Here is a 17,624-nt window from a genome sequence, read left to right on the forward strand (position 1 = left end):
TTTCATCATGTTGGGCTGGTCTAGAACTCCTGACCACAAGTGATCTACCTGCCTCAGCCTCCCAAAGTGCTGGGAATACAGGCATGAACCACCATAACCGGCTCCTTATCTTGTCCTTAACAAGTGTCATTAAATGATTTTTTTTTTATTTAGCAACATGAGCTACCCTCACTTTTAACCTAGAGGAGCACCTCTACAAGTCTGTTTACCTTCTGTGAGCACTGGTAACCCATACACACTTGTCATCATGAGGTTCTTTTTCCTATAAGCCAAGACTCAGAGAAAAAGGTCACATCCCTTCACAGTCACACCCACTGTTGTTCCCAATTTCCTTTATTTGTGAATGTTTTCTAGCATTGGAAGAAGAAATAAACTTCTAAAGAGGCATAAATGGGTTTGTCAAAGTGGAAATTATTAAGAATATTTAAAACTCAAACCCAACATATGGAACATAGAAAGTCTAAGGGTCTAAAGGAAAAGTGTCCCAAAGGCACACAAGTGTGGAGGACATGTCTGTGTCCAGCCCTTACATAAATCTGTGGGAATACTACTTTTCTGAAGAAGCAGCCAATATATCTGAACAGTAGTCTTTCTTCTAACTACTAGACAAAGAAATGTGTCTCTGGAGGTATATTTTAGTTGATGTTCTGTCCCTCTTTGTTTTACATTTTGAGTCAGTCCATTTGAAGCAGGGCCTGTTGTGAGCCTGTTTACTTCCATTTATTTTTCTTGAGGTAGCACACAGAGGAGTAAAATGGCATTTTAGACTTTTTGAGGGGCTATTTATGCTAAGTTTCCTATCTGAGACAGTAAGTGCTGCAACTATTCTTTACAACTGTGTTTTCTCATTCTTTTACATATGGAACCCCAAGAAGAGTTGATGAAAGCTATGGCTCTTATTTCCTGGAAAAAATGGTTATAAATATTGAAAACAATTTTTGCAGTATCACTTTTTCCTTGAAGTCCATCCAAGAAGAGCCCCAGTCCATGGGCAAGAGGTTGAGTTCCCTGCTGTCTAAAGACTTATTTTCTAACTGCTGTCTTTTATGCCTTTTATTTATGCTTCTCTTCTCCAGATCAAGACAAGACACTGCACTTCAGTAACTGATATGATGAAAAACTCAGCAGGTGAGAGAAGACAAGAGATACCACAGGCTTGTGCTTTGCCAACTTAAACTCTGAGTCTGATATTTTGCCAAGGCCAAGTCTTACACCTTGCATTTAGAGTGTGGTTACACAGGTGATTCCAAAGAACAGGGGAGTGGGCTGTCAGTAATCATGGGCCCAGACCACCCAAGGGTGAGCCTTTATACTTGCAGTTTCCTCGGCCAAAAACACTGTTCCCCAGCATGGCTGCTTCCTTTTCGTCAACTCGTCTCAGTTCACACATTACCTCCTAAGAGGGCCTATTCCTAACAGTCTATCTTCAGTAACTCCCTCACCAACAAAGCTCCAGCACATTACCCTGTTCAGAGTCTTCAAAGTGCTTACCACCACCTGAAATTTACTATTGCTGTTTTTTCTTGTTAAACATATGTATCCATAACTAGAATATAAGTTATATAGGAGAAGAGATTTTTGTCTGCAACACTCTCCACTATATCCCTAGCATTTAGAAGAGCAAATGGAACCCAGTAGGCAATCACAAAATATTCTGAATGAATATTGGTTATCGTATCATCATTTTGAATGAGTGAATGTGACAGATCCAAACTCAGGGTCAGAGATATTTTCATTATAGATTTTCAAACCTATACTTTAATACAAGTTTGTAGCTTATTATGGATATTTGACAAGCTGTGTGCCAAATGTAACAAGGCTCCTGAATATTTCTAAATGTGCAATTGTCACTATATTTCTGCTGTCATTTTTCACAAGTTTCCAAATGCGTCATAAAATATTATTGGGTCAGGGACCATGCAGGCCACCAGATGGTTGAGAATGATTTATTTCTTTGACTTCAGACTACTGAAGAATGATTGCAGGAAGAAAGCCAGTTTTTATCTCTGAGATTACAGAATATGAAAGATAAGAGAGACCTTGTGGTTCATCTAGACTGGATTCATTCTTAATTTAAAAACCCATGCTACGCTACCAATGACATGGTTATCTGACCTTGACTTCAATATTTTTAGTGATGAGACACTCATTATTTTACAAGATAACCTGTCTCACAATTGGACGGATTTTGATGAGCAAGGTCTTCCTTCTATTGATTCAACATTTCCTTCCTGTAACTTCTGGTCCTTGGAGCAACAATGTGTAAGTCTAGTTCCTGTTCTGAATTATGAACTTTGAAATATTTGAAGACATCTCAACTATCTCCCTTCAGCGCTCTCAACTTCTGAATAAACATCCCAAATACCTCCAGCTATTCCTCACTTATTTCTCCTTTGGAACCCTCATCTTCCTACTGAATGATCTCTGGACACACTGTAATTAGGAAACATATGTTCTCCAGGGCAAAGTGGAATTATGTCTTATTTTTAATTATGGATTTAATTGTACTTATGCCATAAACTACTGAATGATCCTCTTTTGTAAGTCAACTATGCATATAATTGCATACTATATCATTACCAATATCAGCATATGTTATTAGTTGTAAAATGCAAAAGCAGGTTACTCTGATATAATAAGCCCCCATCTTAGCTGGAAGTCTGTGTCTAAAGAACATCTCATGGCTGACAATGCCAGCTTGCTATTAAAATTCTTCAGATAAAAATATGAAAAAATTTCAAAATAATCTGGGCTATCAACTTCCACATGCACAATAGTATGGCTTGTTTCAATTTCAAAATTCATGGAGCAAGCAATTATCGATATCCTGAAAGTAAAGCATCCCTTTATAAAGTAGTATTATTAGTGAAAACAATCTAAGAAAAGTAGTGAAGATGAATTGTACTTTTACAACAATAAAATTATATTAAATGTTTAATGTGGAACAGTCTTCAGCTAAATAAAGTAAAACTGAAGAGAATTAGTCCATATTCAGACTTCATGGGAAGATCCGGTAAGTTGATCTCATGATTAATGGTAGTTATAATCATATCATCAGTATTAATCACTAAAGCAGATACAAATTATACCATAATGTTGTGGCCCAATAATTGTCCATACTGACTTGCTACTGGTAAAAACTAACAAATGGACAACTCACACTAGGAAATTTGGTAGGTTTCAATTTACACATCTATACTTCTAACTATACTGTAGCCATCTGTTCTTTTAATGTCTAATAGTGAGTTATAGTATATTTGAATATCCATAATATGTTTATATATAATAGCACCTCAGAAATATTAGTACTGTCTTCCATTTTGTGGAATAAGCCGGAGTTTGCTGCATTTATTAGTTGATGATTCCTACTACAGACACTAGCCAATATTCAGCTTTCACCCAAAACAAAAAAGAACTAGGTTCAGTGCCACAATCACTGAAGAACCTACAGACACTAACCTACAACAACTTTCTGTTCAATAAACTATGTTTTGTATATTCCTTTTCATTCAAAGCCAAATGTTTCTAAACAAAGTATGTATAAAACAATAACATCCAAACATAATGCTTCTCAGCAGTGTGAGCATGACAAAAAGTATTCTGATCATCTTTTAAAATAAAAAGCCTGAATTATTCAATTGTTTGAATAATTCTTGTGATTGGTTGGATTATGTCCTCCCAAAATTGATATGTTAAAGAGCTTAGTACCTCAGAATGTGATCTTACTGGAACATAGGATTGTTGCAGATGCAACTAAGATGAGGTCCGACTGGAGGAAAGTGGGCCCCTCGTCCAGTATGACTGTTGTTCTTATAAAAAGGGAAATTTTGGAGACACACACACAAGAACACCATGTGAAGACGAAACAGATGAGGGTGATGCTCCTAAAAGATGACGAACTGGGAAAATTGTCAGGACACCACCAGAAGCTAGGGGAGAAGCATGAAATATATTTCTCCTCATGGCCCTCAGAAGGAATCAACACTGCTGACGCCTTAATTTTGGAGTTAGCCTCCAGAACACTGTGACAATAAATTTACGTTGTCAGAGCCACTTGGTTTGTGGGACTTTGTTATGGCAGCTCTAGGAAATTATAACAATTTTTAAACTCCTAAAAAATACTTGGCACTCTCCTTTTGGGCATGCCTTCAGAGTCCAAAGCACTTTATTTTGGATATCCTTAAATGGTGACATATTCTTGTCCTCTGAGATATGAGTAACAGCCCAGAGTTACTCATATCTAGGATATGAATATAATGGATCACTTGTATAGGTAGTACAGCATTCTTTTAATTAACTACAACGTCCAAATTAATTAATTTACAATATAAATTGACTGCCCATCTCAGCAACTGACTTTGGCAGACAGTCTAAAAGATGTTTTGAATGGTAGTATTCCTAGGGATAACAAGTATAACCTCCTAAGATAACCATCCTGAAATATATCAAAATGCAGGTGTTATAAATCCTGAAGTGTTTTGTTTCAAATTTTCATTCTTTATAGCCCTACTATATATACATGAGTTATATTATGAATAGTGTGAGCAGTGCCTTGTGATACCAGGTACTTGACTAGAGATGTATCTGGGGAATGATCCCAACCCCTTAGCCTAAGCAGTTTCCCTTCTATCTGATTCACATTTTGCATTTCCATTCTAGATAAAGACGGCCTAACAAAACTTTCTGTGATGATGGAAATGTCTTGTATCTGCATTTTCCAAGAGAGGGGCCACTAGTCACAAGCGGCAGTTGAGCACTTGAGATGTAGCTAGTGCAACAGAGGAACAGACATTTTAATTTTAATTAATTTTAATTCAAATGGCCACATGTAGCTCTTTGGCTACTGTAGAGGACAGTGCAGTCTTAGATTTTAATCTGAAAATAGAATTTTACTGCTAGCAAAGTCTGAAAATCATCAGTAAAAATGAATGAATAGGAAAACTTCTGCTAAAATGGAGTAATTGATTATTCTGATCAATTCTCCCAGAAAACACAAGTATGTAAATTTCCTGGCCACATGAGGATTGACTTTACTGCCACTGAGCATAAAACTTAATCAGTGAGCCAAAACTGACATCACTAATCATTAGCCAGCAGGGGGAGCTGGAGAGTAGCACGGTAGCATTTTCTTTGGAGAGGTTCTTTTTTTCCCCCTCCTACGTGTTGGTGGTCTATGTGGAGGCTCTTAAAATACGTATTCTGTCCAGGAACTCCAAACCCTGCGTTTCGTGCATATCCAGTGTTAGCTACATACTCTGCCTGTGTTTGTTTCAAAGGATCCCCAAGCGGTAGGAACTTGATTCAAAACAAAACAGTTCAAAATCCAATTAATTACAAAACCTGGTCTTTCCCATATCCCTTTATTAAAATGTGATTAATGTTTAGATTTTTATATATTTTTTAGCTTTCTTCTGCTTCTCCCCATATCAGAGAAAAATTTTCAGGCCTTTTACATTTAGACAGAGAAGGAAATTTTCATTGGCATATCATTGATTCTTTAAAGTTATTCCTAAGAAAACACTTACCCATAATAAATTAACCATATATGGCCTTACCTCTTGATAAAGGTCACTGAGATCTTCCTGGTGGGCCTGTTTGGAACATCCTGGGAATTCTCTAACACAGCAGGAATCTGGGGGCCAGTCCATCTCTGTCATTTCCAACCAGTCAGTGAAATATACCACTCCACAGCACTTAAACTGCAAAAAAATCACTAATCAGCCTCAGAAACCACAAAAATATTTTCTTAACTTATAGGAGATTAAACATCAGTTTTTTTAAATTTTTGTACCCAGAGCTATATCTGTCATCACCTAATGATATATGTACAGTCTATGTTGATGATAGAAATGTAGTAAAGGAACACCATGGCTAACGATTGCATAATGGAAGAATTCTGAGTAATAATGCCCATAACACATAAAAACAAATCAGGCATGACTGAGACTCACTCCCTAACTGTAAGCTCATCTACAAGTGACTATACATAGCAACAGATTGAACATACACACTAACAAACCCAAGTAGGTGACACCTTATCTTTATCATTAAACCTCTAACCACCAAGGGCCAGTTAATCAAATTTTTCTATTGCCCAACATAGTAAAATATTATATTAAAAGTTTCTGTAATCTTTGTAAAAACATGTGTTGACCAAAGCCCACATCACAAAAAGTTAGCAGACATCAATTCCTCAGCTAGTAAAATACCCAAAAACTTTAAGAAATAAACATAGGTCTGGGCAACTAATGTTTATTCAACTAAGATTCTTGAAATAAATGTTCATATTCTATTACCATCATCTCAGAAGAAATGGTATGCCTTTAGCTTGAATAAAATTGGATTTAAGAAAAACTATATTGACATTTTTTCTTTTTTATCTCATTTCTCCAAAGATTAGCAAAAACTTTCTCTGATCAAGGTTTGGAAACACTGCTTAAGGACCTCTATAGATTAGATTCAGAACAATTAACTATGATGAATAATTTTCTGTCCTTGAGTGGAGAGGGAGAAACAAGGACTATGGGAAGTCACTGAGAACTTTGCCAAGAGTGACTGGCTATGCAAATTATGCAGTCCAACAGATCAATCTATGTCCAGGTTTGACATTGCATCATAAAATATCACAATCCCCCACCATTTCAAAATTTAACTAAAATTAATTTTGAAGAATTCTGAACTTCTCATGCAAAAGGAAACAATGAAAATACCACAAAGTATTTTGCGTTGTTACACTGGCCTAAATGTCTGATTTTTAAAAAGAAAAAAAATCACCTTAAGAGTATTATAAATCATGAATTACTGAAAGTTATGGGTAATACTAAAATTTTGAGAAACTTAAAAAATACTTTATATATGTTTTCCCTTTTTAAACTTGCTCTCAAAGTCATGAGTATACTATAAACATCACAAATTTAGTCAATAATTTGACATCACATATTTTACATAAGACATTAAATATCCTTAAATAATATATGTAGTATAAGGACTTCACTTCATAAAAATCATAAACAAGGAAAGGTTAACTTTCCAAGTCCATTTTTTAAATTCTTGCACTCAAAGAAATCCACTTCTCTCCTTTGCTAATGACATGAGTCCTTTCTGTGTTGGTGACAGAACAGTTCTTGGAACTCTCTAACTCCATCCAGCAAGGAACAGCCTATTTATATGGCTTTGTCAGGAAATAAGATATTCTACATAAATGACTTTCTCAAATGTAAGTATATAATGTCCTTTCTCATTATAAGTATACAATGTTCGGTGCTGAACTTACTTTTATTTTAGAAAGCATTTGTATATAATTGTACTTCTTCAACAGAAGATAACGAATTTATTCTGAAACTTTTCCTGAAAACTCCTTTAAGTAAGCCCAACATCATACCAATATATTACTGTGGTCTACGTCTCCTTGTCATTCTCCTGTCTACTTTAATATCATATTGTGAGATAGTACTACTCTTGCTAATGTGTCAAGCTCTAGAAAATACCATCCATTTTACACATGAATAAACTGAGGCCTTTGACGGTCAAGTAGCTTGCTAAAGTTACAGGCCAGAGTGTGGCACAGTCTATTCCAAAGCCTATGCTCCAACTACTATGTTAAAATAAGTAAATAAACACATTTTTAAAAGTTAGTATTCTAAAAACGTATTAAACAAACGTCATTGGGGCTTAAGTGAGAGTCCGCTAAGTTGAAGTATGTGCATGGAATTGCACTGAATGAGAAGCAAAGGAAACTGGCACCTGATAAAGTTGCTTTCTGCAATACAGGTTATTCTAGAATTGGGTTGCCCACCCAAGTTCATATGTTGAAATTCTAAACCCCAGTACCTTAGAATGTGACTGTATTTGGAGATAGAGTTTATAGAGATTGTTGAGTTAAAATAAGGTCATTAGGGTGGGCCCTAATCCAATATGACTGATGTTCTTATTAGAAGAGGGTATTTAAATATATATACATATGGAAGACAATGTGAGGACACAGGGAGAAGATGGCCATCTGCAAGCAGTCATAGCAAACTAATATAAGGGATTTAAAAAAACTCAGATTCTCAGAGGTCTTCACCATCTCCATTTACATAAAATAGTCTTATGATAATGGAGGAGGAAACTTACCATGTAACAAATCTAAAAATAAGTATGCTATCGTTTGCAGTACTTGTACATTGTCCATCTAGGTGGAGCTTCTATCAGAAAAGAACTCACTTTGTTTTTTAACCTGGATTATCACTGTCTACATCGCAAATTCCAGAAAATAACGAGCTCTGGGCAGCATCTACTTAGGACAGTAGCTGACATAACTTACTATAAATTTCCTAATGCTTATTTTCTCTTTGTGTTGTTTTTAGCACAAATATACAATAAATAAACAAAGTTAGGAAGCACTTAAATAAACAGGAAATCTGTGTTACAATGATAATTTTTACCATCTCAACAGTTGTACACAGAGAGCCAGATTTGGAGATTGTCCTGGACTTGAACCTTTGCCCATATCCAGGACAAAGTAAGTGAGCAGAGACCTTGCTATCTATCACATAAGACACTAATTCTCAAATGCTTTGCAGCCTAGCACTAAGATAAATTAAAGGAAACTGAAATACTTATCTATCCAGGAATGTCACTTCAATCACAAGGAAAGTGCCTGGAAGAAGAGCTTGGTTTGAAGCAAGATCAATGGTTAACTTCAAGTCACCAAATTTTAAACATCTGAATACAGTCCCCACTTGAGAAGATGGTTGGGTGCAGTGCTACATGGTGGTTAGGTAAGAAATGCTAAACACACCTATACTTTGTAATGTTATTGTTAATAACCATAGGCTAAATGAAATCGCATCATTTAATCTTCTCAACAACCTGAAGAGATAGGTACTTTTATTATCACTATTTTACAGGTCAGAAAACCAAGACTTAAGGGAGTTATATAAATTATAGAAGCTCACTTAATAGTAAGCAGCACAGCTATGATTTTAACCAAGGTCTTTCTGAACAGATCATGCCATTAATGATATACTGACTTCAAAGTCCCAAATGAGAACAATCTTTTTTCAAAACTAAAATTATGTTTAAAATATTGAGAGCTCTAAAAGTCATGAAAAAAATCTATTTGTCTGGAACTGGGATATTTATCAAGTTAACTCTCATAAAAAGAAAACTTCACAATAATTTAGCAAAATGGCTTTTCAGAAGTTCTTAAATATATGTGAACCATGTGAAATAAAGGGGAAATGGTATATATGGGAAGAAAATCAGGCCATGAAGTTACTTAAGATATTTTTCAAGAAAGAATTGCACCAGAGGTTACTGAATCATAGGCTTAATTTTTCAGCACAGAGGAAATTACCAAAGCCAAAGCTTTAAACATCTGCTGTGAAGGTGCACCACTTACTTCACTCTCTCTACCTCAGAAATTGCAGCACTTACCTCCCTCTGAAAAAAATTCCAAGCATGAGTAAGCCACCGATATCTAGGTAATCCATAATTTGTCATCCTGGCTTTCAAAGTGACCATATCTGACCATTGTACTGGAACCTGGTGATAAAAAGCAAAATATCAACAGCTATAACACACACACAGACAGATTGACACACACACAGACAGATTGACACACACACGCACGCGCAAACACACATACGCACACATACTCAGAATGTCTTATAATTGACAAATACTATTTTAAATTTATATTTGCTTGTGGCCTAAATTTAGCTCAGAGTATTCAATGTAGTTATTGGACAATCTCAATGTGTAGATTTTTGTGATAAACAAAGAGGTATTTTGTACTAAGGAAAAAAATGAGAAATCCCTTTAATGCTCAAGGAAATCACAAACAAGTAATTAACTGTACATCCCACAGACATACTGAAGACTTTCACATAACAAATAACATCTGCAGAGAAATGCCCTTAATTTGATTTCAAAATGCTATGAAGTTGTTGCTGTTTGAGGCAACTGCAGATAATAGTACTAAAACAAAGAAGAAAGAATTAAGAAGGGAAATAATTTGGCTCAAGTCAAGCCTCAGTCTGGGATAATTTTGTCTACACTTTTTCAAAAGTTGTAATTAAGAGGTATATTAGAATTTTAGAAAGAACAGTTCTCCACTTTGATACTGTTGGTGGGAATGTAAACTAGTATAACCACTATGGAAAACAGTGTGGAGATTCCTTAAGGAACTAAAAGTAGGTCTACCATTTGATCCAGCAATCCCATTACTAGTTATCTACCCAGAGGAAAAGACGTCATTGTATGAAAAAGATACTTGCACACTCATGTTTACAGCAGCACATTTAGCAATTGTAAAAATGTGGAACCAGCCCAAGCCCATCAACCAATGAATGGATAAAGAAAATATATATACCGGCTGGGCACGGTGGCTCACGCTTGTAATCCCAGCACTTTGGGAGGCCGAGATAGGTGGATCATGAGGTCAGGAGATGGAGACCATCCTGGCTAACACAGTGAAATCCCGTCTCTACTAAAAATACAAAAAAAATTAGCCAGGCGTAGTGGCGGGCGCCTGTAGTCCCAGCTACTTGGGAGGCTGAGGCAGGAGAATGGTGTGAACCCGGCGGGGCGGAGGTTGCAGTGAGCCGAGATCACACCACTGCACTCCAGCCTGGGTGACAGAGCGAGACTCGGTCTCAAAAAAAAAAAAGAAAAGAAAGGAAAAGAAAATATATATACTATGGAATACTATTCAGCCATAAAAAGGAAAAAAATAATGGCATTCACAGCAACCTGGATGGAATTGGAGACCAATATTCTAAGTGAAGTAACTCAGGAATGGAAAACTAAGCATCGTATGTTCTCACTCATATGTGGGAGCTAAGCTATAAGACACAAAGCCATAAGAATAATACAATGGACTTTGGGGACTCGGGAGGAAGGATGGGAGGGGGACGAGGGATAAAAGACTACACATTGGGTACAGTGTACACTGCTCAGGTGATGGATTCATGAAAATCTCAGAAATCACCACTAAAGAACTTATTAATGTAACCAAATACCACCTGTTCCCCAAAAACCTATTGAAATACAAAAATTAAAAATCATTAAAAAAGAAAGAACAGTTCTTAAAGCATTTTTGTGCTTCTATTCTCCAATCACCTAGCACCATGTCTATTACAGAGTATTTAATCATGACAGAGCTTTAGGTATACAGTACCACAGTCATTGTTGTAATACAACACAACACAACACAACACACTACAATACAACACAACACAACAGTCATTACTGGCCAGAAATCTGGTCAGTATATCAAGCTATGATTTTACTGCAGGGCCATGAGAAATTGAGGCATACAAATGCAACTCTCATTACACACATAGTATTAAAGCAACTCTAGGAACCTGGATGGACGTTCCCATCTGATCTATGAAGTAATATAGACTGGGCTTAGTAAAGCAAGCTTGACATTCAATAAACAACACAAAGATCGAGCACCAAAAAGGAAAAAAGGGAGACGTGAGCAAATAAGGCTCCAACAGAACTAGAGATTAGGATTATTATGAAATCTTATTTTTTAAGATAGTCATAGCAATAGAAGCAGTTTCAAAATTCCTGACCACAGAAAATCTTCATTTTTTTCCTTTGTTAAATTTTTTTTTGATTACTTGGAAATATACAATAAAACATCCAAACACTTGGGCACACATTTTTTCCCCCAAATAATGGGCTAAATGGGTATACTGTGTGTTCATATGCCTTCAACAAGGTTCAGGGAACTAGTCAAAGTTCAAGCTACTCGCCATAAATTAGTATTATCTCATAACCTTTTGGGCATAAAATAAATGCAAGTGAAATAAATTATCTAGAAATGTATAATCTGAAACTCTATCACTGACAGATTTTATCTAGAGAAGGAATAATGAATAGAAGATGAGCAGTAAAAAAAAACCACAGAAATAATCAGAAAACAGATTATCTGATGTCAAGTAACTTGATTTAATTAATATATCAATTTTTTTAAATTTTACCTTCTAAAATAAATACAGGTTGTTTCCTTATTGTGACCACAATCAATCTGAGACCAAATGTGGAAGAAAACAGAGGAGACCATTGAGGTTCTGGCACCAATACTGAAGTCTGGCCATAAAGTAACACACAGGTTGATTGGTTCCTTGCATGGAACAGTCTCAAAAAAAAAAAAAAAAAAAAAAGCACAAAGCCCATTCTATGTAAAGGCTGGATTCTGCAAAATTTGGCAGATAATAAACTTTAATGGTACTTTTCATTCACACTGCTATTAGTGCAAAAGCAATAAAAAACCTGACAAACTTTTTTTAAAGAACTGCTTTTACATTTCACTTTTAAACAGCCCTTGCTCCATCCTGGTGATGTAATGGGAAAGATTTACGAAAGCAAAACAGTGATGTGTGCCCTCAACTGGAATGATAGTGGGCACCTATTTAGTACTGCAGGACTCGGGAGCTATTTGCAGATGGCCTCTTAACAGAATAGAAGAAAGTGTCTAAACACGTATACATTCAGTTCAATTTCCTCATATTTCGTAGAATTACTTTAAAATCAAAACATTTCATTTCAAACATATTAAGTTAATTCATTTTGAACCTGCTGTATCTTAGAAGATTTACCAAATATGAGTATGGCATATACACTCTAATGCCCATGTTTAAAATCCACAAAAAAGTAAACCAATTGCTAAAATCCTTTTAATTACCAAACAGAACACAATAAAAAGCTGGGGTAACAGGATCCAGAACTAATGATAAGATGTATTCTCTATGGCTTAAATGTCAAGGAGACACATTTATCATTTGAAAACAGAAAAAAATTAGAGAGACAATCTCTTGACCAGTAAACCACAGAAACTGATTCCCTGGAGCCAAGTACTTTTTCACTCCCCTAATAAATTTTCCAGAGACAGGGAGAAAATATGATTTTCAAAGACAGCAAACAAATTCCTATATTAATGGGAGTTTTCATGTTAATAAAAGCTCTTTACTTTATATTAAACTAGTTAGAATCTGAGCTAACTTTTCACCTTTTCAGGAACTCTCTCTACTTACTTAGTGCCATTGTACATTGGAAGCATGAGTGTCTTCACAGAGATACATATGTGTGAGTGTGCCAAAGCACCACTGACATGTAAATTGGAATGTGTAGAATAGCCACTAGTCTGTGGTTACTACTTAGTATTCAAAACAGTCTCGAAGCACAATAGTAGATTCACCAAAGAATCTTTGAAGACTACATCAGCACCAGAAATGAGTTCTATTTTACTGTTCAATTGCCAAATGACTCTCTTCGCTCTGAAACAAATATAATCTTTCTCTCTTCTAGAGAGTTACTACATTTTAAAATGTTGAAGACGCACCAGGGAACTTGTCACAGATGCAAATGCCCAGTCCTTGCCCTTTCCTCCCCACCTTCCCCTCCATTCTGATTGAGCACATCTGGGCTGGAGCCCAATAATGCATATTTTTAAGAATCATCCTGGGTGGCTCCTACTGCAGACGGCCCAAGAACTACACATGGAAAAACACCATTTTACTAAAACAGAATTACTCTACAAAGTTTATGGGGAAAAAGTCTGGCCTCCCTCCATGAAAACCACCAGAATTCACAGACATGCAAAAGCGTTCGACATCACATCACTAGTAATAAATGCACTAATTTCCCTCAATGAAGTAAGCAAATGTTAATAAGTAATAATACCCAATCAGTGCAAGGGTGAAGTGCGAGTGGTAAGCCAAACATGACTAGTAAAAATCTTAAGACTGAGAAATGTTATGCTCATTTATGCTAGCTATAAAAGTTGTCCCAGCCATTTCAACTGCTGAAATAAAAGATAAAAAATGATGAATAGCTATTTTCAAGTAGCCAAGTGTGGAACTGTGAGAGTGTTTCTAGATTGTGCTAAACACACAGCAATTCTTCAAATACACCTCTTACTTAAGGTGGAAAATGGTTCTGCCTGTTGCAAACAAGAGATGTAGGCTTCCTAGTCATCTGTTCACTATTGCAGTCAGCATTTTATAACGCTTTATGTAGGTGTTCAAGAATTTTCAAACTAATCATTTGTGAATGTGAATCTTTTCTATTATTAACTTCAAAATTGGTAAAATTATTTTAGAACATATACTATTTTTAGTCTACGATAGCCATGTTTAAGCAGCCTGTGGAATTAAAGACATATACAGAGTATACCAAATAAAATTTTACAAATTATGGTTTGGAAATGTGCTTTAGACACAGAAAAGAAAATGTTAGTTTTCAGAAGTATTGGCACTATTAACTGCTATCACGTAGCATAAACATTCAAATTAATAATCACGTGCCTAAATTACTCTAAAATATTGATATGGTTAGGCTTTGTGTCCCCACCCAAATCTCATCTTGAGTCGTAATCCCCCTATCCCCACATATCAAGGGACAGACTAGGTGGAGGTAATTGAATCATGGGGCGGTTTCCCTCACGCTGTTCTTTTGATAGTGGGTGAGTTCCCAAAAGATCTGATGGTTTTCTAAGGGGCTCTTCCCCCTTTGCTCAACACTTCTCCTTCCTCCTGCCATGTGAAGAAGGTGTCTTGCTTCCTCTTCACCTTCTGCCATGATTGTAAGCTTCCTGACGCCTCCCCAGCCATGCTGAACTGTGAGTTAACTAAAGCTCTTTCCTTTACAAATTACCCAGTCTTGGGCAGTTCTTTCATAGCGGTGTGAAAATGAACTAATACAAGTATCTAATTTAAAAGGCTGAACTGTCATTTTAGATTGTTATTATATCTATTTTGAACTCACCATAAGTTCCTGTTCATATGTCCAAACGCCACAAGCCAGTTCTACACAGAAAATGACAAGCAAACTTCCAAAGTACTGTAGAAAAACAGAAAGGTATGCTGTTATTATAATACCAAAATAAAGTAGGCTCCTCAAAGACAAACTTGGTATTACGTTTACCTAGTGAACAAGAAAACAGAGGCAAGTTTTCATGAAGCCCCTCAGAAGCACATGGGGAAATTATCAGCAAATTTAGAAATATCTGCAGATAACATTTAATATTCATCTCAGTGAGCCCTAATTTATTAGCTGTCTCCTGAAAAAATCTTTTACAAATGCCACTACTTTCATTAGGATAAATAAGAATTTACATGTTCTAGTTTGATAAACTTTAATCAAGTTCTCCAAGAAAGGGAACCTAACTCCTTTCAAAGTGGACGAGGTGAAGTCAAGACGTTCAATGCTCTGCCCCATGAGCAGATTTTAACTCATTCTTCTAGGCAATGGGGATTGGGGGGATCTCCTTTGCATTCTTAGAAAAAGCACAACATAGAACAAAATCTCAACTACTGTTGACACTTTATATAGTAAGTTTCTATTATGGGGAAGGCACTTGGGATATATAAAAGAATATCAAAATTCTGATAAGGTATGCGTAGGCAAAAAAATAACACAAAGTTGAATACAGTGTCAGAAACAGAAATGGAGATAAAAATTCAAGATTCCTATGAAATAGAGAAATATGCAGTGTTCCAAAAGGTGAAGAGGATTGGAACAAAGAAGAGAAGAGAGAATACCAGGCAAATAAAAGCCATGAACAAGTGTGCAGAGTCAGCTGCAAAGTCAAGCAAAGAATCGGGAACAGGAAACAGATCCATCTAGCTGGAGTGGGGTGGTCAGAAAGAGGAATGAGAAGAGATCATATGTGAAAGATGGACTGAAGCCAGATTAGGGTGAACTTTGAATAATACACTAGTCAATTTTAAATCCATCAAGTAGGCATTAAGGTAGCATCTGTCAAAGGTTCTGAAGAGGGGAATGAAATTATAAACTGATAAAATAAAGGCAAAGTTCTCAATGATTTGGAAAAAGGAAGGCTAAGGGGGATGGTGAAGATCCCTTAGAAGGCAGCACAAGAGGAGGCATGAAGTGAGCAGCTGAACTTAGATGGTAGCCTTGCAAATAGGCAGAAAAGAATCATTTTAAAAGGTATAGGAAAAGAAAATTGACAAGACATTAGACTTATTGAATTTAGAATGGAGGAGAATGATGTATTTCACCAAAGCAGGGAAATTGTCAGGGGTAAATAACTCTGTGGGAAGATAAAAAATCTAATTTTATTTGATTAACATAAAAATGTTTATCTAAGTATCAGAAATGTAGATTTGGCTGAGTGTGGTGGCTCAGGCTTGTAATCTCAACATTTGGGTTTTGGGAGGCAGGAGGGTCACATTTTAAAGACCTCATTTTAAAGATCACCTTTATAAAAAGACCTTCCCTGATCACCCAGTCCAAGGTAGCTCCCAGGAATTTGAGACCAGCCTGGAAAATATAATGAGATCCCATATCTACAAAAAGAAAAAAAGAAGAATAAAAGAAAATTAGCCAGGCATGGTGGTATGTGTTTGTAATCCTAACACTTTGGGAGGCTGAGGTGGGAGGATCACTTGAGCCCAGAAGATTGAGGCTGTAGTGAGCAATGATCATGCCACAGCACTTCAGCCTGGGTGACAGAGAGAGAACCTGTCTCACAAAAAGTGTAGATTTGAAGCCCACATAGCCAAGGGTGGAATTGAAAACCATTATTATGATTAGAAAAAAACAGCAACTTTTGGATAGTGCTGTTTATCAAGTACTTTCACAATTAATTCACTCAAGAATCCTGTGAAACAGATAAGGCTACCTCATTTTACAAACAAGAAAATTAACAAAAACAGCAGATAATGTGACTTCCACAAGAATGTGCATAATGAATTTGGGAGGACTGGATCACTGTAGCTGTGTTCCTGTGTCACACCTTGCCCAGTCGTGGTGGTAATTTTACAGAGGCAAGCAGCAAAAATACGAGAAAGAACGAGCTCTCTGAAAATCATCCTACTAACTTCAGCAGGAATAAAATTTCAATGAAATTATGAATATCCCATTCTATTTACAGTGGGAGGTCAGGGTGGGAGTACCAGGTAGTGACGATTTGTGAATATGCTCCTTCACTGGACTGAAAGCTCCACTAAGGGCAGGTACTTTCTTGCATTCCTCATCACATAATAGGTGTTCAATGAGTATTTGTTAAGTAAAAGAATAAATGCAAGCAAAGTAGAAAAGTATGATGGTGAGTAGGACTGGGAGCTACCTGGGACTGGGTGATCAGGGAAGGTCTTTTTTTTTTTTTTTTTCTGGCATTATTATTATTATTATTATTTTATTATTATACTTTAGGTTTTAGGGTACATGTGCACAATGTGCAGGTTTGTTACATATGTATCCATGTGCCATGTTGATTTCCTGCACCCATTAGCTCGTCATTTAGCATTAGGTATATCTCCTAATGCTGTCCCCGCCCCCCCACCCCCCACCCCACAACAGTACCCGGAATGTGATGTTCCCCTTCCTGTGTCCATGAGTTCTCATTGTTCAATTCCCACCTATGAGTGAGAACATGCGGTGTTTGGTTTTTTGTCCTTGCGATAGTTTACTGAGAATGATGTTTTCCAGTTTCATCCATGTCCCTACAAAGGACACGAACTCATCATTTTTTATGGCTGCATAGTATTCCATGGTGTATATGTGCCACATTTTCTTAATCCAGTCTATTGTTGTTGGACATTTGGGTTGGTTCCAAGTCTTTGCTATTGTGAATAGTGCCGCAATAAACATACGTGTGC

At 36.4% G+C, this 17,624-nt stretch overlaps 1 protein-coding gene across 2 annotated transcripts in view; it reads right to left on the reverse strand.

The window, feature by feature from the left end:
- TSPAN12 (tetraspanin 12) overlaps window positions 1-17,624 on the reverse strand; it is a 152,703-nt gene that overhangs the window by 13,105 nt on the left and 121,974 nt on the right. For both annotated transcript variants that reach the window (XM_032761561.2, XM_058435718.1), the window contains 3 exons: window positions 14,764-14,838; window positions 9,421-9,528; window positions 5,556-5,699 (listed from right to left, as the gene is read on the reverse strand). In XM_032761561.2, the coding sequence (XP_032617452.1) occupies window positions 5,556-5,699; window positions 9,421-9,528; window positions 14,764-14,838 (327 nt within the window). The remainder of the gene's footprint in view (window positions 1-5,555; window positions 5,700-9,420; window positions 9,529-14,763; window positions 14,839-17,624) is intronic.

The sequence above is a fragment of the Hylobates moloch genome, unplaced genomic scaffold (assembly GCF_009828535.3).
Source record: "Hylobates moloch isolate HMO894 unplaced genomic scaffold, HMol_V3 SCAFFOLD_1, whole genome shotgun sequence".
Taxonomy (NCBI): Eukaryota; Metazoa; Chordata; class Mammalia; order Primates; family Hylobatidae; genus Hylobates; species Hylobates moloch.